Source organism: Fistularia commersonii, chromosome 5, assembly GCF_037954325.1.
Source record: "Fistularia commersonii isolate RoL2024-O1a breed Wild chromosome 5, RoL_Fcom_v1.0, whole genome shotgun sequence".
NCBI lineage: Eukaryota > Metazoa > Chordata > Actinopteri > Syngnathiformes > Fistulariidae > Fistularia > Fistularia commersonii.
Window position 1 is genome coordinate 3,500,001 of NC_141288.1, and position 25,000 is coordinate 3,525,000.

The 25,000-nt window shown below is 46.5% G+C and overlaps 2 protein-coding genes across 2 annotated transcripts in view; both read left to right on the forward strand.

The window, feature by feature from the left end:
- lsm8 (LSM8 homolog, U6 small nuclear RNA associated) overlaps nucleotides 1–22,644 on the forward strand; it is a 216,426-nt gene extending 193,782 nt beyond the window's left edge. The window contains exon 5 of the mRNA XM_086146493.1: nucleotides 22,623–22,644. The gene's annotated coding sequence lies outside the window, so the exon portion shown is untranslated. The remainder of the gene's footprint in view (nucleotides 1–22,622) is intronic.
- The window catches only part of LOC147233874 (thyrotropin-releasing hormone-degrading ectoenzyme-like), a 76,568-nt gene that overhangs the window by 6,456 nt on the left and 45,112 nt on the right, over nucleotides 1–25,000 (forward strand). Inside the window, exons 3-4 of the mRNA XM_086146492.1 lie at nucleotides 8,821–9,097; nucleotides 17,696–17,822. Of these exons, the coding sequence (XP_086002618.1) occupies nucleotides 8,821–9,097; nucleotides 17,696–17,822 (404 nt within the window). The remainder of the gene's footprint in view (nucleotides 1–8,820; nucleotides 9,098–17,695; nucleotides 17,823–25,000) is intronic.

Here is a 25,000-nt window from a genome sequence, read left to right on the forward strand (position 1 = left end):
GACCCAATTTTCTCCATTTCTCCTGCATCTGTTTTAGTTAATTTCTTGCCGTTTTTATTGAATATCCAGATGAATCTGGTTTCGTCAATTTATTGTCGGTTTACACCGCATTTCTTGAATACATTCAGTCAAGTCATTTCCTTATTTGATAGATTTCTGGAAGGTATAGACTTGATTTCTTTATTATTTTCTTTCATTGGTGATGATTTGGGAGTTGGCTGTTGAGGTTTAATTTGTTTTTCATAATTTCTTGTCGATGTTTTGCGAATATTTATTCACTTATTTATCGTTGTTTGTGATTTCTTCAATGTTTTTCTGGGACTCCATGAATCAGGAGATGTCCTTAACCCTCCTGACAGTTCCACTGCGTGGGCTTTTCATCCTCGCAGTACTCGGTGCTCGTACACACCTCGCCGATCATATACTGTGTAAAAATTACTGCTGAGGTTTTAACACGCTGCGTTCCCTGGAAGTGGAGTGTTTATTGCAATTTTTTTTTTTTTTTTTTTAATATATTGTAGTCCAGGTTCTGAATACTCCCCAGGTAGGTGTGTGTGCAGGAGTGTGTGTGTGTTTGTCAGCACACATGGACACCGTTGTATTGCGAGGAAGCCACTCTCCATTGATTTTTCTTTGACGGACTTGGGTTTAGGGCTAGAGGTCTTGTGTTTCCATGGTTACGGCCTGAACTTTTCATTTCCTGTTTTTTATTTTTCTTGCGCGGGGCAGGAGGTTTATTTAATTTTTTGATTTATCACATTGTTACAGTTTTTTTTCTCTATATTTTGAGAAGATTAATTTTGCGTTACTACATATAATATATATGCATATATATATATGTACATGTATATATTGAAATTCCCACCTGTTTGACATTATATCCGTCAGATGGAAGAAGAGCTAGTGAAGGTCCTTTCTTTGTCTTCTACAGCAATTGCAGTCGAAACGGGCTGTTTCAACTCACTGGGGATATTTTTAAAATACCCCCCCAACACACACACGCACACACACACACACACACACACCCCCTGCCCTGGGGGTCAAGCTGAGGGTCTCCAGACTGTATATGAATGGATGAATGCCTGCCAGTGACAGGTCCCCACATGGACATGCGTGTGTGTGTGTGTGTGTGTGTGTGTGTGTGTGTGTGTGTGTGTGTGTGTGTGTGTGTGTTTTAATTAATCCCCCACCCCCACCTTACCCACCCTGCCCCACACCCCCTGGCATAGGAGTATTTAAGCCTCGCTGGGGGGTTTTAGCATATTTAGCACGATTTTAGCCGCATCGCTGCATCATGCTAGTCCTCCAGCTAATCGAGTGCACACATGCACGGATGCACGAATGCACGCACGCACACACGCACGCACGCACACAAACCCATGCCAGCTAACGTGCCGATGGGTGGATCAATCAATGCGATTGTTGGCGTTTCAGACTCCCTCGTGAATTTACTGTCCGCGTGTACTGAACACTCGCGCGATATTTGGCGGAGCTGTCGCCACGGCAACGGCTCTCCGGGGAGGAGGCCGGCTTCGAGTTGGAGAACGACGTTCCACCGAAGTCCCGTCTGTGAAGGTACTACCGGTCTGTAAGACTCGGTCTTGTGTTTAGAACCCTGACTTGACTGCAGGACTTGGTCTCTGTAGAACCTCCATCCTGTCTGTAGAACCTGGACTTGTCTGGAGAACCCCAATCATGTCTGAGGAACCTCTGTCTGGTCTACAGAACTCTGTCTTGTGTGTAGAAGCTTGACCTCTCTTTAGAACTTGGTCTTGTCTGTAGAACCCCCTTCTTTTCTGTGGCACCACTGACCGGCCTGAGGAACGTCTGGTCCGTAGAACTTAATCTTGTGTGCGGACCCTGAACTTGGTCTTGTCAACAGGACCTCCATGTTGTCTTTAGAACCTCTGTCCTGTCTGTAGAACCTGGACTTGTCTAGGGAACCTCTCCATGGTCTGTAGAACTTGGTCTTGTCTGGAGAACTCCAACTTGTCTGTAGCACCTCCATCTTGTTTGTAGAAGCGGGAGAAGTCTGTAGAACCCCAATCTGGTCAGAGGAACCGAACCTCTTTGGTCTATAGAACTCTGTCTTGTGTCTAGGATGTGGTCTTGTCTGTAGAACTCCAACTTGTCTGTAGAACCTCCATCCTGTCTGTAGAACCCCTGTCTTGTCTGTGGAACCTCTGTCTGGTCTGAGGAACATCTATCAGGTCTATAGAACTTGGTCTTCTGTGTCGACCCTGGACTTTATAAAACTCCGACTTGTCTTTAGAACCTCTGTAGAGGTCTTGTGTGGTCTTGTCTGTCTGGTCTTTAGAACTTGGACTTGTATGAGGAACCCCTTCTTGTCTCCGGAGCTTCTGTCTGGTCTCTAGGACTTGGTCTTGTTTGAAGAACTCCAATTTGTCTGTAGATCCTCCTTCTTGTCTGACAAACTTGGTCTCATCTGAGGAACCTCCATAGGTAGAACCTTGTCATGTCCGTAGAAGATCCGTCCGGTCGGTAGAACACTCAATAACTCAAACTTCTCCTAATGGTTCTTGTGCAGGCAGTTCCGTTGCGCTCTGGAATATTCCTTAAAAATGGCCGCCGGCGCCGTTCCTTTCAGCCGCGAAGCGTCAACACCTACCTGAGAAGACGCCGCTGTGGAACCCATGTCACGGTTCTCACACTCTGGCCTATTTTTACCGGCAGCGTCGCCGCGGCGCCACGATAGCTTTGCGTTCCTCGAGGGCGAGCCGGGTTCTCCGCCGCCGTTCGGAACGTTCCATTTAAGGCGGCTTGACAGAAATAAAAATCAAACCCGTTGAAAAAAAAACAGAAATCCCGAACCTCCAGAGCGTCGCCCTTTCATCTCGTCTTCATCACGCTCACATTTTCGTCTACCTGTTTGTTTTTGTTATTTTGTCCCGAGCCTCCTCGCCGCCGCCGCCGCCGCCTTTTGAAGCCGAGCGTGCTTTTGGAAAAAGAAAAAGAAAAGAAACGCGAGCGTGGATGCGACCTGCCCCTCCGTCAGAGGAAAAGTGTTTTTCCGGGCGCCGCTCGCTTTTAACGAGGTGAGGTATTACTGTTAACGAGGAGGCTAATGAGATGGCGGCTTGTTAACGAGGGAGACAGATGTTAACGAAGGTGAGCTGCGAGGCTCCACACACACACACACACACACACACACACACACACACATACACACACCGTCGCCATGCCGCCCCTGACCCCGGGAGGTACCTTCACGGAGCTGACAAGTGGAAATGTGATGCGTTCAAGGACCCAGTTTTTGGAGGAGAATTGATTTCTTCTCTCGCGCATCATCAATACGGCAGATTTCTCATATTTATTATAAACATCCTAGAAGCTAAAAGTGTTTCTTACCAAAGGGTCCTCATCTGTGGAGCTGCATTTCAGTTCTAGAACACATCCTATATGCAGATGATCCGTCCTGTTAAAGAGCATTTTGGTTACAGAACATGTTCTCTTTAAAAATCAGCTGTTTGTAAAAGGCTTGATTAAACTTCCTGTGTACAGATAAACATTTTGAATGTAGGACACATTCATTGCTGGAATAGAACTAATCATACATATTGATTATTTGTTCTGTCTGGAAAGCATTTTGACTCTAGAGTCCCTATATACAGATCATCTATCTGTAAAGTGTAAAGAACATTTCTTATACCTATATAGGACATTATATATACATATATATCATTTTCGGGTAACATGCTTGGTATGAGTTGTGGGAAATGTAGTATATGGTCAATGCACGCGTTTGACTTCTTTAGTTAAAGACATTCAGACCTTTTAAGACGTTCTTGCGGGCCGCATAAAATGAGGTGGCGGGCCACATTTGGCCCGCGGACCTTGAGTTTGACGCATGCGATTTAGATTAAAGAACGTGTCGTATATACAGATCATCTGTCTGGTCCGTCAAGTGTTTATTCATCCTGTCTACAGAGCAATTGGGTTGTAGAACACTCTTTGTGCATGGCTAGCCTGTCCCGTTTGTAGAGCATACATGTATGCATTCTGCAGAACCTGTGCCTTTCATTGGACTGTTCACGGTATGTTCTCTGGATAGCACTTTATGTCTTTTCAGAGGGCCTGTGGGACCCTATATAGAACATACTTTTGGTCTCCTTTGAGTTGCCATCTTGTCTATAGGGCTCCTCTCTTGTCTGCAAAGCATCTATGTAGTCTCTGGAGTCCTTCTTCTACATAGGGGACCCTCTTACCAGTTGGGCGTCTCATTGATAGAGCGCTTTTTTGGCAATAGAACGTCCATCTAGGTTAGAATTTACGTCTTGTACCGTCTATCTAGCGTTTCTCCACTGAGTGTTTATCTGGTATATAGAGCGTCCGTTTAGAGCTTTTGTTGTCTATGTAGCGTCTCTTCATAGAGTCTCTCAACTGTTGAGCCTCCGTTCGGAGTTCACACTGTAAATAGAGCGACCCCACCCCGTGTGTGATCTGATAAAGGAAGCAGATATACATCTGACAATAAGAACCGCGATGCGTTCAGGGACCAGCGGGCCCGAGGCCAAGCTGTTCAGCCCGTCAGAATAAAAGCCGCGGTAAGTCTTGAGATAAACTGCCTGTTGTTAAAAAGACGTCGGAGTCCGGCAGTGGGAGAGCGGCTTCCTGCTGTCAATCATCCAGAAGCTCAGAAGAAGACGAACCCTTTGTTTTTGGAGATTACGGATTATTTTCTCCGACGACCAAGTTGTAAAAAACATTTTCCCTGGAACGTCTCGCCAGCAGACAGAGGTCGTTTCTCTCCAGTGCAACCTTTGACCCGCCCCTAGTAATTTAGTCTGATTTCTCTCATCACTTAACAGTAGTTAACTAATCAATTAACTCATTAACGGATGGGTCATAAAGAAACGTTGACTGTGTAACTTGGGAGTTGAGATACAAACTAATTGACAGAATAACTAACTAACTCAGACAGATAACATCACTTGTGCTTGCCTGGATAATTAGCAAGTACATGAACTAATTAACTAATTAACTCACCTAGTAGGCAGTGAATAACTGAATAGGCAGATTGACTGACTAGCTCAGCCACTGTTTATTGAACTACTAACAAACCAGAATAAATCGGGTAACTAGCTGACAACGGGGATTAATTGATGGACTAGCTCATGAGCTAATTAGCCAGTGATCAACAGTTTTCAAAGATGACAAACTACCTTTAAAAATTAGCGAACGAACTAACTAACTAGCTCACTGTGGAACAAACTTTTCCCGTTGTCATGAACTTTGCTCACGTCCTCCTGATTTCAGATCTTTAATTTCCAGATATTACATTGACATCGTGATAGAGCTGTATTTCATGTTGCCATGGCAACACTAGTCCATTACTTCTCCTGAGGGAAGGGGCTGCAAAGTCCCAAGTCAGACTCTTCATCCTCCCACCTTCATTTCTCCTCCTCCTCGACCTCCCAGGCAATAAAAACAGGAACGATTAACCGGCAGAACTGCAACATGACTTGCACAAGCCCCGCCCCCAGCCCCGCCTCCTCCCCTGGCCCCGCCCCCAGCCCCGCCCACTCCCAGCAGCCCGACCGATCCGCAATCAGTCCTTTATTTGACACTGAAAGATGATGAATCAGCCTCTTCTATGGTTTCCTGTGTAAAAATATAGCCGCAGGAACACACACACACACACACACACGCACACACACACACACACACACACACACACGCGCACACACACACACACACACACAGAGTCAGTCCTCCAGCAGGATTTGCAACTTGAGACAATGTTCATGACAGAATTATGAAATGTATCTGTATCTGTCATGCACACGTGCGCGTTCGCATACACACACAAACACACACACACACACACACACACACACACACTTAAAACACCTGACTCAACAGTTTTGCCCTCAGTCACATCTTTGAATATAAATGAGGTGTGTGTGATTCAGCCACCTCCTCTCTCTCAGCCTGCAAGTGTACGTCTGTGTGTGTGTGCGCACGTGCACGTGTGTGCACGCAGCGTGCGCGGCCTTCAGATCCAGTCCGTCATGTGATGGAGCTTTTTCTCATCGGCGTCTCCAGACGACATAATGGCAAACATTACAGCAGAGGAGGAAATCATTTCCCTTTTTCTCCTTCGCCGTCTCTCAGGACGACGGCGTCGAGTGTCACCACTTGAACAAGTGTCTGTGAGCGATTGTACGCGCATGCACACATGTGCACGTGTGTGTGTGTGTGTGTGTGTTGTGTGTATCTTTGGTTGTGCGGGGCAACGGTGACGGCATGGTTGTCACTCAGGATTAGCACGAAAACAAGCGTCACCCTGAATGTGACGACTGCTGGCAACCTGACAGCCACACGTGTGTGTTTGTGTGTGTGTGTGTGTGTGTGTGTGTGTGTGTGTGTGTGTGTGTGTGTGTGTGTGTGTATTGTCTCTATCTCCAAGCTCTCGGGATTTCTCCTTGTCTATTCCTGCTCACTTTATCACTCGTCACCTCTCACGCTTCTTCCCCCCTGAAGACCGTCTGTCCCGCCGCTTTATCTCGCCGCCGCTTCCTGAAGCCCCGCCTCCTCTGCGGCGGCGAGAAAATAGAGGTGACAGGAAACAGGAAGTCCAGTCTCTGCGGAGGCTTTTTTTTTGGTAACTCGGCGTCTCATTGGGGGAAATGGTTTTCTGTTCAGCTCGTAGAAACACAGAAAATAGTCGCCTGTCTCACCCCCCCATCTCACACCTGCTGTGTCACCCCATGTGTCTCTCACTCCCCATCTCACTCATCCCACTGTCACTCCCCCGTTCTTACCTGGCATCTCACCTCCCTTCTCTCACCCCCCGCCTCACTAGTATGACCCCGTCTCACCTGCTGTCTCACCCCTATATCACTCACTCACTCCTCTCTATCTCACCCAAGATATCGAACCTGCTCTCTCACTCGCCTCCCATCTCACTCACCGCATCTAACCTGTCATCTCACCCCCGTCTCTCACCCCGCCTCACTAATACGCCCCTGTCTTGCCTGCTGTCTCACCCCCTTTTCTCACCCCCCCAGTGTCACTCCTATTCCCCCGTCTAACTTGCTATCTCACCCCTCATCTCACTCAGCTCCCATTTCACCGAGCACTTCATACCTCACTAATATGCCCTCATCTCACCCCGTCTCACTCACATGCCCCGATCTCACTCCTGTCTCACTTGTCTCACCATATCTTACCTGGCATCTCAACCCCAGCCTCACTCACACCCCCCCGTTTCACCTGCTGTCTCACCCCTATCTCACTCACCACATCTAATCTGCTGTCTCACCCCTGTCTCACTCACATGCTCCGATCTCACCCCTGTTTCACTTGCTTCCCATCTCTCCCACGCCATCTAATCTGCTGATCCACCCTCTTTCTTACCCCTGCCTCACTCATATGCCCCCATCTTGCCTGCAGTCTCACCCCAATCGCACTCATACACTCCTGTCTCACTCCTATCTCACTCACCACATCTAACCAGCTGTTTCACCCCCGCCTCACTCATAGTCCCCATCATTCCATCTCAGTCACCCCTCCATCACACTCATCACATCTTATCCGCTGTCTCACCCCCACCTCGCTCACTCCCACCTTCCCAGCTCACTTACACACTCCCATCTCACCTGCCGCCTCACCCCCCCCTGTCGACCCACGTCTGGCTCACCCCTCCATCTCACCCCTCCCCCCAAAACCCGGGCCTGACACCGAGACAGACTGAACGTTTCCAGACGAGGATTAACCCGCCCCCCCTCCCTCTCACCCCTCCGTCTTACTCACCCCCGCCGACAGACCCGGCCCTATCAGTGACAGCGTGAGATAACAAAGTTTTCTTAGGGGGGATTAGCACCCCCCTCCACTTCCTGCTCCCCCCTCCTGCCCCCCCCCCCCGCCGCCGCCGTCTGATTGACAGACAGGCCAACCTCTGACTGGGCTTTGAGGAACTTCAGGAGGAAGCGGAAAGTTCTCGCTAGAGTTTATGCTGGATTACCTCCCCCCCTCCCTTCCCTCCGGCGGAGTGGGATTATCCCTTCGCTGTGACTCCACCTGGAACGCGACGGAGGTTCTAGACACTGAAACAAAGCGGGCGCTTCAGACAAGGACGTGGGGGGGGGGGGGGGGGGGGGGGGTCGTCGGTGTGGCAACGGGAAGAGGGGATTATTCATCCGTGCACCAAAGAGATTGCGGAGGCAAGACGTTCCCTTGATTTTGACGCTCCGTACAGAAGCGTTGATGATGTTCAGAACCGGGTCAGGAGAACTTTTGAGGTCCATCAAAAACAGGTTGGATCAGTGGAGCGGGTTCTCCAAGTTCTCCGCGTTCTCCCGCCCGGGTTCTGCACGGATGCATTTGAAGACTCCTTAGACATCCAACCATTCACCCTCTCACGCCTGTGATTGACAGGTGACCCGGTTAAGCCCCGCCCCCTTGGCCCAGTGTCCGCAGGGATTGGCTCTGCCTCCTCCACATGAGCGCCGCCTATAATATCAGATAAACCCTCTATCATTTCATGAAACAAACGTTTTTCAGCATAATCATGAAGAGGTGTTTTTTTTTTAATCAATGATTATCGATTAATTATTTGATTAATTCATTTGATTTTTAATTGTCAGAAAATTCACCGCCTTTCTTTGAAATTGCAAGAATTTCACTTCCCGGACGAGTTTCCAGCTAACGGTTTGGAATAAACCGACCATTATTGGCCGATTAATTTGTCGATTAATTTGTCGATTAATTGATCACGCTTTTGATTCGAGTTCTTCAGAATAACGGCAAACACACCAACTGGACCTGACGTTCCTCCTACCCTTCTTCGCCCCGCAGCTACCTGGCGGTGACCCAGTTCAGCCCGACCCACGCCCGGAAGGCCTTCCCGTGCTTCGACGAGCCCGTCTACAAGGCCACCTTCTCGCTGTGGCTCCACCACGACTCGCGCTTCACCTCACTGTCCAACATGCCGCTGGAGAGCAGCTCGCCGTCGGAGCGTCACGGCTGGGTGGCCCGACGCTTCGCACGCACGCCGCGCATGTCAACCTACTACCTGGCGTGGGCCGTCTGCAACTTCACCTACCGCGAGACGCAGACGGACTCCGGTGTGACGGTCAGTGCCTGCTTTGAATCCTTCCTTAGCTTATATAGAATTTAAGGAAAGTGATTTGCTATTTATTTGATATTTATGAGTAATAATTATCCCGTATCAGACCCCCCCCCCCCCCCCCCCTCCCCGGCCCAGATGTTGCCGTCGGTAACCCTGTGAAGCAGCTGTTCTAATTGGCTCGGGAGGGGAAACCCAGGGAACAAGGAGGAAAAAATGACCATCTCAACATCCTGGTTTAAAAACAATCCAAGTGGGTCCTCTGCTGGGATTATTGGTCCTAATCTGTTGTGACTGGTCCCAATCTGCTTGGGATTGGCCCTAATTTGCTTTCCTTGATTCACTTGCATTGGACTGAACCTCCCAGTTTGGGTCCTAATCTGCGAGGATTGGTCCAAAGCTGCTTTCTTTAATTCATTTGCACTGGATTGAGCTCAAAAATGCAGGTCCTAATCTACTGGGATTGGTCCTAATTTGTTTTCCTTAATTCACTTACACTGGACTGAACCTCCCAACATGGGTCCTAATCTGCTGGGATTGGTCCTAATCTGCTTTCCTTAATTCACTCGCACTGCATTGAACCTTTAAATGCATGTTATAAATCAGCAGGGATTGGTCCTAATCTGTAAGGACTGAGCCTAATACGCTTCCCTTAATTCACCAGGACTGAACCTCTCAACAGGGGTCCTAATCTACTAGGATTAGTCCTAATCTGTCAGATTGGTCCTAATCTCATGGGGTTGGTCCTTATTTGCTCGGATTGATTCCTTATATGATGGGATTAGTATTTATCCGCTTTCCTTATTTCACTTGCACTGGACTGTGTCTCCGAGGGTCCAGGTGGCGCCCCCTAGTGGTCAGGAGGGGAATTACAGAGTACGTGAATAGAGGGATTAAATAATCCCATTGTTGAGCGGGATATTCTGACCTGCAAGTCAAAAACGAGTCACAGTCGGCTGATATCACGTCATCCCTAATGGCAACCGCAGCATAAGAGACAGGGGCGCACACACACACACACACACACACACACACACACACACGCTCACTTTTATGCCAATTTGCGAGGACAGATGCATTTGTGACCTTGTTTCTCCTCCTCCTCCTTCATCTTCCCCTCCTCTGATCATCTCTCGATCAGCGTAATTACAGCTCATCCATCTCGTCTGCCAGGAAGTCAAGGACACGTACACACACACACACATACAACCACACACACACACAAACACACACACACTTACACACCCTTCTTGTGTCTACTTATTACTGAAAATGCTTTTTTGATGCCAAAACATATCTGGGCCATATTATATGTTGAGATAGCTTTGTGTATATGTGTGTGTGTGTGTGTGTGTGTGTGTGCGCGTGTGTGCGCGCTTGCTTTAGACAAGGCCTTAATGTGATTGGTCATCCTTTCTCCATGGCTTCTGATTGTACTGATTGTGTCTTTGTGTTTCATAATCGCCCCAAACTTGAGTAAACAAATGGGCTTTGTGGCGGCGGCGCGGGCCGGCGATGACGTCACGCTCAGAGAAATACCGCCGCGGACGTGCGCGACTGCACTGGCGCTCGAACATGATTGGTCGGTTCCAGTCACGTAGCGCGTGGGAAAAGCGAACGCTGGGATCCCAAAACAAAACAAAAAGTGATCCCCCGAGGAGATGCGGTTCCTCGCACGTTCTCAGAACCTTTCGGCGGATGATCTGGCTCCTCCCGCCGATTGGTTCCGAGCGCAGCGTGATCGAGGATGGCGCCGACCTTTTCTAGATAAACAGCCAGGGCTGATTGCTGGGAACCGGCCCCGAAATTGGTCGCCACGGGAACCAGCGGCGTGTCCCACGACACCATCGGGCAGGAAGGGCCGGGCGGTTCCTGACTTTTTTGATTGACAGTTGAGGGGGGGTGCCGTCATGTCGACATGTTTGTAGCAGTAGGAGCAAGCAAACGTGCTAGCGGACTGCTCAGGATTCGAGAGCTGCGAGTCCTTTCATTTAAGCCCCGCCCCTTTTTTTTATTAAATAGACTTTGACTGTGTCATTCTTTCTACTTCCTGTCCGATAGACTGGATTCCCGCCGTCTGGTGGAGGTTCCGTCGCGTCCCGCGCTGTAGCTAGTGCTAAGGCTAACAGGCGCATTGTGTCCGAAACCCCTGGAGTTCTTCGTTTTTGTTGCGAAATGATGGAAAAAACGGACTCGCCCGGTATTCATAATTATGTTAAACATTAAACCTCGTCCCTTCCGTCCTCCACTTAAGTTTTCAAACACTTACCGTTTTTTTTTTTTTTTTGGCGGACGTTGCAGTCGCCTGTTTTCCGAGAGTGGCTTCCACCATCGAAGACGCCCCCCTTCCAAAGGGGAATTCATTTCCTGCCTAAATTGCCGCGCCGGCTGCGGTGACGTTTGGTCGCCGTGGTGATGACCACTCGCCTGGCATTCCCAGTGTTTTTTTTTTTTTTTTTTTGTCCCGCAAAGTAGAGACTGCTGGGGGGGACGATAGGGAGGTCGTAGATTCGGTGAGTTTGCCGGAGCGGCGGCGGTTAATAAGGTCGTTTTACAACAATCAGGATTTTCAGTTCTTGGGAAAAAAAAAAAATCAGTTTTCAACATTTCAAACACCCACGGAATATTCAGCTCTTTGAAACACTGGAGATTGGAAATAAAAACTGTTTAAAATGCTGAAGATGTAACAAGAACTGAGCTTTTTGAATAAAAAAAACTCATGTAATAATTGGCAATAACATGTAATAAGACCGTAATAATGTGTTGAAGTCTGTTAGTGACATGTCAATCAAAACAGCCGCAAACTAGTCAATGATCAGCTCATTAACTGGTAATTATCACCTAATTAAAAATGGATTAACCCGAATAGCTGCCAAAGGAAATCAGTGGATGCTAGTTACCACGTAACCGTGAAGATATTCAAAATCTTTGGAAAGCATTTAGTGATTTTAATTCAGTTTTTCTCCAAAGCTGCCGTAATGAAGGGTTCATTTACGGCTTAAAATAGTTTTCGCCGGAGGAGACTTTTAATTTACCAGTAGCTTCTTTGTTTGTTTTGCAGATGATTTATGGGCTTCAAGCATGTATTAAGTTGTGATAACTTTTACACCGGGGAAGGGGCGGCTGCAAGAGACGTTTAATTTCTTCCTAAGAACTGGAATTCACATATTTTATGGTTAAATAATTAATCGGTTTTGAAAAAAAAAAAAGCAAAACCACTTCCTGGGAACCTTTTTTTCCAACTGTCCCCGAATGTGCTCGGGGTTGTTTTTAGCGCAGAACCTTAAAAAAAAAAAAGAAAAGAAAAAGAAAGAAAAAGAAGTGAGGTGGCGGAGCGTGAATCCAACAAATGGCAGGAAGTTGAACCGCCGAAGGGTCATTGAGGAGAGAAAAGAAAAGGAAAAGATGAAGGAATGTTCTGGAAGTGGCGGTTTGGCGCGGTGCTGATGTTGGAAATTGGCACTTCCTTTAAAAAAAAGAAAAAAAAAACAGGATTCAACAACGATCAACATTCAGTTTTTTTAATTCGTGTAGCGTGACAGGATTCTGTTTTCTGCGGGCGTCTCCTCTCTGATTGGACGGCCCCCCCCGCCATCAACTCCCGAAACGGCGTTTAGCGGTGTCTTTGTAGCGGCCTCGTCGGCATGGCAACCCGCTCACTATAAGAACTCCAAACGGTTTGCGTCGTTAACGGAGCGCGGCGCTGGAACCCCGCCATCTCCTCGCCGTCTCCTCGCCAGATGCCGCTTTCAAAACGGCGCCATTCTCCTAACGAGCCCCCGGCCCCGCCTCCCTCTCACGGGAAACAAAACCGAAGGGTTGCGCCGCCCCGCCGACGATAAAACCTCCATCTTTTTAGCCGTTTAGCTCATTATTTCCTCAGGTGCCGTTGTCATGGCGACATGCCGCCGCTTCAAGGAGAGCCCGTTTGTGTTTATCCAACGGCTAATTGCCGCCGTGAATGAGAATGAGAGTGTATGTGTGTGTGGTGTGTGTGGTGTGTGTGTGTGTGTGATGCATCTGCCCTTCAGCTCTGCACACACACACACACTGTGTTTTCTAAGGGAGGAGGTGGAAGTGAATGTTCGATGGAACTAATAAATGTTGTATTTACAAATATATTCCTGCACTTATTTCTATGGTGCGGGAGCTTGAACATCAGAGTTAAGCCCCGCCCACTGGGATTAGCTCCGCCTCTCGCAGTAAAAGTTAATGAACGGATGGAAGAATTGAAATCACTGATACTTGACTCCGCCCACCACAGGATAGTCGACCAATAGGAGATGACGGGTATTTACGGTATTATTCTTGCAACCTTGCCATACACGCTTAAATATGAGTAATAGTAATCATAATCATAATGATTATTGTAATAATGATGATGCTAATAATGATAAAAATAAGGATGAGGATGATACTATTGATTATTATTATTATTACAGTAATGATAATGATATTAATAATAATAATCATGATAATGATGATGATGATAATAACAGTCATGATGATGATGATAGTAATAAATATAATGATGAGGATAATAACAATCATAAAAATGATGACAATAATAATAATGATAGCAAATTAATAATAATAATAATAGAATAATAATCATGGGGATGATTCTGATATTGTCAATAATAATAATAATAGTTATGATGATGATGCTAATGCTAATAATAATGATGATGATAATAACAAAGATAATAACTGTAATGGTGATTATAATGTTAATGATTATGATGCTGATGATCACAAGGATAATTATGATTATGATGATAATGATAATGAGATTAATAATGATTATAATAATGATGATAATGGTGATGATAATGATAATAATGATGATAATAATAATACTAATAGTGGATGTGGAAGAGGTGTAGTCTGTCTTTCAGGGTTTTTTTCTCTGTCTTTGTGTTTCATAATCGCCCCGAACCGTGTGTTTCCCACTGAAATGTCAGGCTCTGATTACCGTTATGGCTGCAAATGTCGCTCACTCGCCATTTTCCCATCACAAAGGTCATGTCACTTTTTTTTTATCCCTTTCTTTTTGAAGCGGAGGACATCTTTTCTCAATTTTTGAATCAATGTCCACCAGGTGAACCCCCGGTAATGGCGGCTCACCCTGTAGCGGTTGTTTGTGCGTCTTGGTCGCTGAAATGGTCCTGCTGAATTAAAAAAAAGGCCGCCTTCCGGGCGCCGTTTTTGTTTTTCTGAAAGGAGATGTTTATCTGAGGATTTAGAAAACTGACCATGTGACCGGTGACATTATGGTGTTATTTTTTGGTATTGTTTTTTTGTTTTTTTCCTAGGCCTGCCTTGTCCCGTGCTGGTTTTTCTTTACCTGAAAAAATGGTTTTTTTGCACTAAAAAGTAGATTTTTCTGGAAATTACAGCCTCCAGAAAAGTTTTTAGGAATTCTAACATGGACACAAGAGTTCTTTGGCTGGTCACCCTGGCAACGGGACAAAGAGTCTTCGCCGGTCGCACTTTAGCAAGCCGCGATGGTGGTTGGGGCAGGGATTTGTGTCCACAAAGAAACATCTGCTTTTTGATTCCCTCTTTTTGAAAATGTATTCTTTTTATTCACTAATCTTTTATTTTGTCTGTTTTTTGTTAAAAAAAAAAAAACAACATTTATTGCAACTTTATTGAACATTTATTCAAACCAAAATCTTTATTAGCCAGTTTTTAAATTTATCCTTAAGTAAATTTTACATAATTTATTATTTGTAACATTTGCAAAAAGATATTTACATAAATGAAATTGTTTAATTGAAATTTTACTTTTACATTTAAGGACAAAATTTGAAATTGATTTTGAATTTTGATGGCTAATCTTCAATTAATATTCCCGAACACAATGGAAATAAAATAATCTATTAATCGATGGATTTATTTCTTAATCTCCATGTTTTTTTTTTAAATATTTTTTTATCAAATTCATTTCCTGTTAATTGAACATGTTGAATACAAGGTCACTTCCTGTCACCGCCACCGCCACTTCCTCTTTCCTCTTGGCTCCGCCCCCTTCCCTCACCCATCCCCCCCCCCCGTCTCACCGCCGAACAAACATGTGATGCGGCCAGACAGATGTACCGCCGCCGCCGCCGCCGTCTCGGTTCAGCGCCGCTCTGTTAACGAGAGCGTAGAGGCCTGATGACGGGAAAGTCAAGGACCAACACAGACAGCGAGGTGTGTATGTGTGTGTGTGTGTGTGTGTGTGTGTGTGTGTGTTTGTTTGCGGTTCCCACTCTCCTGCCGCTTGTATCAGTTGCTAAACCATCCATCAAATTACCGTGGCAACCGAGCATCCATCACAACATCCATCATCCAAGGGCGAGAATGGGGGGATGGAGAGATGGAGAGAGGGAAGGTGAGAGGAGGAGAAAGGGAGGATGGCAGGCAAACAGAGGGATGGTTGAATGGAGGACGGAGGGATGAGGAGGAGGGATGGAAGGATTTAGGAGGATGAATGGCAGACGGATGGAGGGATGAAAGAAGACGGATGGAAGTGAGATGGAGGGATGAAGGACAGATGAAAAGATGGAAGAAAGATGGAGGGAGTAAGGAGGAGGGATGGAAGTGGGATGGAGGGATAATGGAGGACTGATGGAGGGATGAGGGAGGAGGGATGGAATGGTGGAGGATGAAGGAGAAGGGAAGGAGGGATGATGGAGGATGGATGGAAGTGAGATGGAGGGATGAAGAAGTAGGGATGGAAGATGGATGGAGGAGGAGAGACGGAAGTGAGATGGAGGGATGAAGGACAGATGGAAAGATGGAAGAGAGATAGAGGGATTAAGGAGGAAGGATGGAAATGGGATGGAGGGATGAAGGAGGAGGGATGGAATGGTGGAGGATGGATGGAGGGATGCAGGAAGACGGATGGAAGCGAGATGGAGGGTTGATGGAGGAGCGATGAAAAAGGGATGAGGGATGATGGAGGGATGAAGGAGGATGGATGGAGGAATGGAGAAGTAGGGATGGAAGAGGGATGGAGGGATGAAGGACAGATGGAAAGATGGAAGAGAGATAGAGGGATTAAGGAGGAAGGATGGAAGTGGGATGGAGGGATGAAGGAGGACAGATGGAGGAATGGAAGAGAGATGGAGGGATTAAGGAGGAAGGATGGAGGGATGAAGGAGAAGGGAAGGAGGGATGATGGAGGATGGATGGAAGTGAGATGGAGGGATGATGGAGGGATGAAGGAGGAGAGATGGAAGGATGGAGGAAGAGAAGAAGATGGATGGAGGCATGCAGGATGATGGAAGGAGGGATGAAGAAGTAGGGATGGAAGAGGGATGGAGGGATGAAGGACGGATAGAAATATGGAAGAGAGACGGAGGAGGAATGAAGGAAGGATAGAAGAGGAGTGTAAATTAACAATAGAAGAAGAAAGCATCAATGGATCAGCTCGTGGGTGGGGTGATTGACAGCTGACCCCCTGTTAAGCCCCGCCCCTCCGCCTCTGGCCCCGCCCCCTTCACCCTGACAGCAGTCAGAAGTCCTTCTTGATATTTGATATTTGGGTGAGTCTGCAGCTGCGGGGAGGGAGTTAAATAGGATTCACAGGCGGGTGGTTACCCTGGGATACCTTCAGGCTGAACACACACACACACACACACACACACACACACGGGGCAGGACCGCAAAAAAGAAAAGAAAATGTGACTCCCCAGAGGTGGGGCTCAGTGAAATATAACAGGAAGCAGTGAAATCAAGGTTGAAAATGAGGAAGAGAAAGAATTTACTTTAAATAAGTTTAAATAAATCAACAGAAATAGAAAAGAAGACTAAAATATCTTTAATAGCACGGTTACACACACACGCACACACACATGCACACACACACACACACACACACACACACTGCAATGAGGTCACTGCATCTCCACTGCCTGTTGATGGAGACAGCGGTCATGTGACCGGGCCTGCATCGATTGCCGATTGGTGTGTGTGTGTGTGTGTGTGTGTGTGTGTGTGTGTGTGTGTGTGTGTGTGTGTGTGTTTTAACACTTCCAGCGGGTTCAAGTCATCTGATTTGCTCAGATGCTTTGCGGATCCCGAGGTTGAGATTTGTTTCCATATCCTGATCCACTCGTGACTCGTTCCGAATCCTGGATTATTTAATCCAGGGAATTTGAGTCTTTCTTATGTTGTCAAAATTAGATGTGATTTCTGCTTAAACTAGGATTAGGAAGTGACTCGTTTCCACTCTGGGATTATCCACTGACTCACTTCCTTACTTGGATTAACCACTGACTTGTTCCCACTCTGAGATTAACCAGTGACTTCCTCCCACTCTGGGATTAAAAAGTGAATCATTACCACTCTTTGATTAACCAGTTTCTTGTTCCCACTCTGGGATTATCCAATGATTAATTTCCTTACTGGGATTAACCAGCGACTTGTTCCCACTCTGAGATTAACCAGTGACAATGGAAGATTAAACAACACAACCTGGTCCTTTTTCTTGAAATTTCAGCTTGTATTTAAAAAAAAAAAAAAACCTCTTCTTCTTATATCTTTAGATTTATTTTGATAAAGTTCCAATCACTATGATTGATTATTGGATTATTGGCTGCTCTCCGCCCTCAGGTTCGCCTCTACGCCCGTCCGGACGCCGTCTCCAGCGGAGCGGGCGACTACGCCCTGCACATCACCCGCAGGCTGCTGGGCTTCTACCAGGACTACTTCCAGGTCCGATACTCCCTGCCCAAGCTGGGTAAGTCGTCCCTCGATCGATCGATTGATCGATCGGCCGATCGATCAACTGCTTGTTTCTTGGACTGGACAGAGAAACTTTGAATGAGAAGTTCTTTATGACTCTAAAAATAAACCAGAACCAGGAAGTCCTACTCTGATTCTTGTTCTTAATCTAGTATTGATCGATTGACTGATTGATGGATTGACTGATTGGTCGATTCATTGATTGTTTCTTGGACTGGACTGAGGAACCCTGATGAAGATGTGGTTCTTTAGGACTCCAAAGATAAACCAAAACCAGGAAGTCTTACTTTGGTCGATGAACTGATTGACGGATGAAAGTATTGAGTAACGGATTGATTGATTGATTGATTGATTGATTGGTTGATTGATTGATTGATCATTTCTCAGACTGGACTGATGGAGATGAGATTCTTTAAGACCCCAAACAAACCAGAACCATGAAATGCAACTTTAGTTCTGCTTCTGAAATCAAAGTTAATGGATGGATGACTTCATTGATGATTAATTTATTAATTGATCGATTGATTGATTTATTACTCGGACTGAACCGAAAAACCTTAATGAAGACGAGGTCCTTCAAGACCAAACAATAAACCAGGAACTGGGACGACGGTTCTGCTTCTGAAACCAAAGTCGATACGTTGAGCGATTAATCAATGGATTGATCGTTCCTCGGACTAAACCGAAGAACATTGATAAAGATGATGTTCTTTCTGACCCGACAATCAGACCGGACGTAGAAAGTCATCCTCTGGATCTGGATCTGGATCTGAAGCGGACTCTGGACTGCAGGCGTCCTCCTGCAGACCTCAAGTCTTTTCTTTCATTTCCTTTAAATGTTTAAAATCCTCTCATCTTTTTTAATCTCCAATCATCTCAGATTAACTAATGCAACTAATTGAATGAAAATCTTCTAAAACCTTCAGTTTATCTTCACAAAGTTTGAAAATTTCACGAATCACATTCCATCCTTTTGTCCAGAATATCCTCTAATCGTTTTACTTTGGTCCTTTTTGAAACGCCATGTTCGCCGTGCTTCTCATTATTATTTCATTATTATAATGATAAAATCAAAAAAAGGAAGAAGCAGCTGAGTGTGTGTTTGTGTGTGTATAGATAGGACTTGCTGAATTTACTATTTTATTAAAAAGAGTATTTTAAGTGAATTTTTTTTACAAAAAAAAAAACAAAGATGGAAGAAACAGCTGAGTGTGTGAGTGTGTGAGTGTGTGCATGTGTGTGCATGCGTGTTTGTGTGTGTTTATGCGCAGAGTAGGAGGTAGAACAATTTCAGCAAAAAAAAAAAAAAAAAAAAATTCTGTGAATTCGTTTTTACGAAATATCAAAGATGGAAGTAACGTGTGTGTTCATGTGTGTGTGTGTGTGTGTGTGCGCATGTGTGTGCGCGTGTTTGCTTGCTTTGGGCAATTTTATTATATCATTTGAGAGTTTGTCAGTGAATTCAATTTTTCAAAAAAAAAAAACAAAGATGGAAGAAACATTTGTGTGTGTATGTGTGTGTATGTGTGTGCCTGTGCGTTTGCAATTGTGTGTGTGTGTGTGTGTATGTGTGTGTCCATAGTCTGTTAGCAGTTTGAGCGTGTGCAACACCATGTGTATGTGTTCAAACAGCTGTGTGCGACTTTTTGTACCTCTGCGCAGGCGTGTGTGTGAGTGTGAGTGTGAGTGTGTGTGTGTGTGTGTGTGTGTGTGTGTGTGTGTGTGTGTGTGTGTGTGTGTGTGTGTGTGGTCCCCTGGCCTCGGGGTTCCATCTGCTCCTCCGTCCAGTTCCCCCGAGATTCACACAGATCGGAGTTTAAAGCATCGGAGGGGAAGCTGTACTGAAACACACACACACACACACACACACACACACACACACACACACACACACACACACACAGCTATAAAGGAGTGGAGTCGTGGTTGTTGAGCGTCGGGCCCGAGGTCGTCCATCTGCCCCCCCATCCATCCATAAATTTGCGATTAAAACCCCCCAGAGGAGGAGGGCTCATTATTTTTGGGGCTGCGTGCTTTTTCTCCTCACTGCCGTGTGTCGGGGTGACCTCCACCTGAACACACACACACACACACACACACACACACACACACACGTAAAAGCCATCAAAGGGATGAAGCATAAAACATCGTAATAGATAACAACCAGTTTATGACCGCAACAGGAAGGACACGTTAAAAGCACCTCTGCTAATTTTACTGCTAATCCTGCTATTACTAATGATAATGCGATAGAAAGAACTCGTCATCCTCGTCTTCATCCTCAAAGAACTTCTAAACCTGACGTTGGAAAGCAGGCGGATGTTAAATTACAAAGTTATAAAAGATGGAGGAATTTTGTGACTGAAATCTCGCTTCCTGTATCGGGTTGTGCCCTTTTCCCCCGTTAATTCCACATCAAGTTAAAGGTGGCGGCGAGCGGCGTTCTCGCCGGGCCTTGGCGTGACCCGGGCAAGCAGCGGAGCGCGGCGAGGCTCAGGTGATCCAGAAGCCCTCGATGTGTGTGTGTGTGTGTGTGTGTGTGTGTGTGTGTGTGTGTGTGTGTGTGTGTGTGTGTGTGAGAGCTCGCCGAGTGGACTAATATGTACTGTTGAATTCCTGCTCCATCTGGGATCCACTGGAACGCGCTCACACACACAGATACACACACACACACACACACACACACATCGCCTGAGGCCTCGACACACACACACACACACTGAAACACACACGATGTTCTTCTACTTTTCATCCTTTCTTCCCGTCTTTCTTTGTCTCCCGCTCTCATGCCGTTGCCGCAGGCTGACACACACTGACAGATGGACCCGACCCAAACGCGCACACACACACACACACACACACACACACACACACACACATAGGCGCTGCGGGCCAGTCAGCTGTCCGCGGCGCTCCGGTTGTTTCGCTCGGCTTCAGACTGTTGGAAGGCTTTGAGCTCCAGCACGCAGCAAAGCGAGTGGAACGTGGGCCCGTCTCCTCGCCGCCGCCACTTTCCCAGTCGGGCCGCAGAGCAAAGTTTACGTCACGCCACTCGCACGCCGCTTTAAGTCCGAGCGCCGTCTCAGAGCGGCGCGGATCGGACCGGATTGGAGGAAAGACAGGAAATCAAAGAGTGAATAAAGACTGTAACACATTCAGTGCACAGAAGCTCTGGGATTGCAGGTGGAACCCATTCAGGCGTAAAAGCAATTACATGGAAACCTGGATTATACTGGATTACATGTGAAATACACTGGATTACATGTAAAACTCACTGGGTAACATGTGCTGGGTAACAATCCACTGGATTACATGTGCAACCCACTGGATTACATGGGCAGTTTGGTGGATTTCATCGTCAATCCACTGGATTACATGTGAAGCCCACTGGATTACATGTATAACCCACTGGATTACATGTGAAACTCACTGGATTACATGTGTAACCCACTGGATCACATGGGTAGTTTGGTGGACTTCATCGTCAATCCACTGGATTACATGTGCAACCCACTGGATTACATGTGAAACTCACTGGATTACATGTGCAACCCACTGGATTACATGGGTAGTTTGGTGGATTTCATCCACAATCCACTGGATTACATGGGTAGTTTGGTGGATTTCAGGTACATTCCACTGGATTACATGTGAAACCCAATGGATTACATGTGAAGCCCATTAGATTACATGTGGAGGGATTTCACAGTATTTGAATTTCAAGGCCACACAGGAAAAGGACGGTCATAATCTGACTGTCCAGTGAAAACAGCAGGTATAAATCTGGGATTATCAACTCTCATTTTTTTATTTTAGTGTTGTTCAGCATGATCTCCCCCCAATGCCGTAACGCAATAGTGACGGCAGGGATCACCATTAATCCAGGTTCATTTAATCCAGGTTAAACATTTAATCCAGAGAAATGTTGGATTTTAATCCACCACGGAGTCTCACTTCCTGTTTTTCTTCCTCCTGGCTTGAAGCTCCGCCCCTCTGGGCCCCTTTGTGATCTTATCGCCGAGTCAGTTAGCGCCATTTCCAATGCCCGACCTCGCCGCCGAGTTGTAATTTCGAGGTCAGCCTGCTCGTTACCGAGGCGACGGGGATGGATTAATGGCCCAGGGCTTTTTTTTTTTTTTTTTTTAAGTTGAGAATGAACGGTGCGGGAGGATCTCACTTCACGGCTTGAGAATGTTAGGAACGCGCTGAAAGTGTTAGCATAAATCATCTGTGCGGCGACAGCATGTTAGCATAGCTTGTTAGCTTAAACAATCCTGGCGTTAGCACATGTTTGCAGTCCTAGCCTGCGCTGATTAAGTGTCCAGCTGCTGGCGCGATCGCCAGATTGGATTGATCGATCGATCGATTGGACGACGGCAGGAAGTGTCGCATGATTGACAGGTGATGTGTTTGGGTTAAGCCACGCCCCTCGCTCTGTAGCAGCTGTGATTGGCTCCTGCCCTGTCTGGAGAATTGAAGCGGTATAACTGCTATGTTTGTATGTTTGTCTGCGCTGGAGGTCACGCTGCCTTTTGATTGGACGGGACCTGGAGTGGGCGGGGCTTGTTCCTGGAGGACTCGACTGGTGTTTGCTGAGGCAGAACTGACGTCTGAATCACGACTTTGCAGTTGTGCGGATCAGTTACCGTGACAACTGGTATCATACCTGTAAGCAGGGGTGTGATTCAGGTGTGTGTTTGTGTGTGAGCGTGTGTTTGTGTTTATGTGTGTGTTTAGTTGGTAAGCTGCCAGGTTGTTGACTCAAACTTCCCAGCGTCGGCACCAAGGTCACACACACACACACACACACACACACACATACACACACACATACACTGGAACACACCACCCCTCAGTCCGCATTTAGAATGCACACACACACACACACACACACACACACACACACACACACACACACACACAAACAAATCCCGACTAGAGTTCGCCGGCCTTTCACCGACTCAGTGACCCCACATCTGTTGCCATGGCGATGTGTCTCCCCGCTCTCTGCGTCTCTGCATCCATCTGCTCTCCATCCCTGTGAAATTCAAATGCGTCTCCACGGCGACCGTCTCCCCGCCGGTTCGGCTTTCAGGACAGGTCTTTTTGTTTTGTGCATTGTTGTTGTTATAAATGGCCAGGGGAAAGTGGCGGCGGGGGCGGGGCTTCAGGCCGCCGTCGCGACGGTGAAGGCGTGGGATGATAATCTGATAGGCCGGGGGGGATTATAATCTCTCCTCTATTTAACATATTTTCTTTGACATCACATTTTTTTTCCCAAAAATTTTCAGGATTAATTTGTTAGCAGACTGGATTATACAATAAAAAAAAATATCTCCAGATAAAATTGAAAACTTTATTTTTATCATATAATTAATTTTAATTTTTTTTTTTTTTTTTAAATATATTGTGCTTATTATTTATATAAAATTAAAATCCTCTATAAGCAACTGATAGAATCTTTCATCACTACTACTTTGAATCAGTAGAACCCTGTATCGGTAGACTTGAATCAAACGAACCGTGAGTCAATAGAACCACTGATTCATGTGAACTTTGAATCAGGAGAACCCTGAATGAGTAATCTTGAATCAGTTGAATTGTTACTAAGTAGAGCCCTGATTCATTATAACTTTGGCTGTCTAGAAAACAGAATCAGTAGTCTTGAATTAGTAGAACTATGAATCAGTAGAATGGTGAATCAGTTGAGCCATGAATAGGAAGAACTGTGAATCCGTAGAACCCTGAAGTACAAGGATTCTGAATCAGTGGAATCGTGAATCATTTGAACCGTGAATCAGTAGAACCCTGAAGTAGAGGGAGCCTGCATCAGTAGAATCATGAATCATTAGAACCCTGAATCAGTAGAATCGTGAATCATTTGAACCGTGAATCAGTAGAACCCTGAAGTACAAGGATTCTGAATCAGTGGAATCGTGAATCATTTGAACCGTGAATCAGTAGAACCCTGAAGTAGAGGGAGCCTCCATCAGTAGAATCATGAATCATTAGAACCCTGAATCAGTAGAATCGTGAATCATTTGAACCGTGAATCAGTAGAAGCCTGAAGTTTTGGGAGCCTGCATCACTAGAGTCATGAATCAGTCGAACCCTGAATCAGTTGAATCGTGAATCAGAAGAACCGTGAGTCAGTAGAATCGTGAATCAGTACAATCCTGTGTGGATGTGACTGAATCAGGGGGGAAGACAGGGGTTAAGGACAACGTGTTTGGTGGACGTGGGAGCCTTCGACTCTGTTTGGATAGGATACGGGACCGAGTCAAACCGTCGCAGGAGAGGGAAAGACAAAAACAACAACCTTCATCACCTCAACACGTCCTGGGGATTTAGAGGAAGTGGAGGAGGAAGAGCCGGGGCTTTGGAGGCTGGCCGGACAAAAGGAGTGTCAATTCTGGCGCCGGCTTTCCTCGCAGCTTGTTATGATAATGTCGTGCTGCGTTCTCTCCGCTGTTCGGAAACAAGAATTTCAACCGGCGTGGTTCCGGGGTCCGGGCCGACCCGACCCGGCCTGGCGGTGCGTTCAGGCTCAAACAGGAAGTGGTGATATTCTAACCAAGCAAAAGGGGGAACAACGCGTTGGAGCGCCCCGCTTTTCAACCGTTAATTTTCACGTTGCTTTGCCGGATGGGCACTTTAATGACTCCCCCAGCCCCCGCTCGGATTGCAGGGCTCCAATATGTGTGTGTGTGTGTGTGTGTGTGTGCGCGCACGTGCACGATCGCTCATTAAGAAAGGTTACGAAGACAAATTGCAACATGCGTCCGCCACTAAATTAGCACGCGTCAGAACCGTTTCCGCGGCAACATCGTGTCCCGAAGACGTGACGTGATTCTGGAGCGAGGGAGCGGGTGTGTGTGTGTGCATGTGTGCATGTGTGTGTGTGTGTGTGTGTGTGTGTGTGTGTGTGTGTGTGTGCATGCACGTGCGTGTGCGCGCACAGGGGGTAATCAGTTCATTAAAAGTTAAGAGATAGCAGGAGGAGGAAGAAGAGGAGGCCGCTGCTCTGTGTGTGTGTGTGTGTGTGTGTGTGTGTGTGTGTGTGTGTGTGTGTGTGTGTGTGTGTGTGTGTGTGTGTGTGTGTGTGTGACTCCTCAGTCAGGACTGTCCTCCCCGGACTTGTCCTCCAGGTCCGTGGACATTAATGAGGGATGA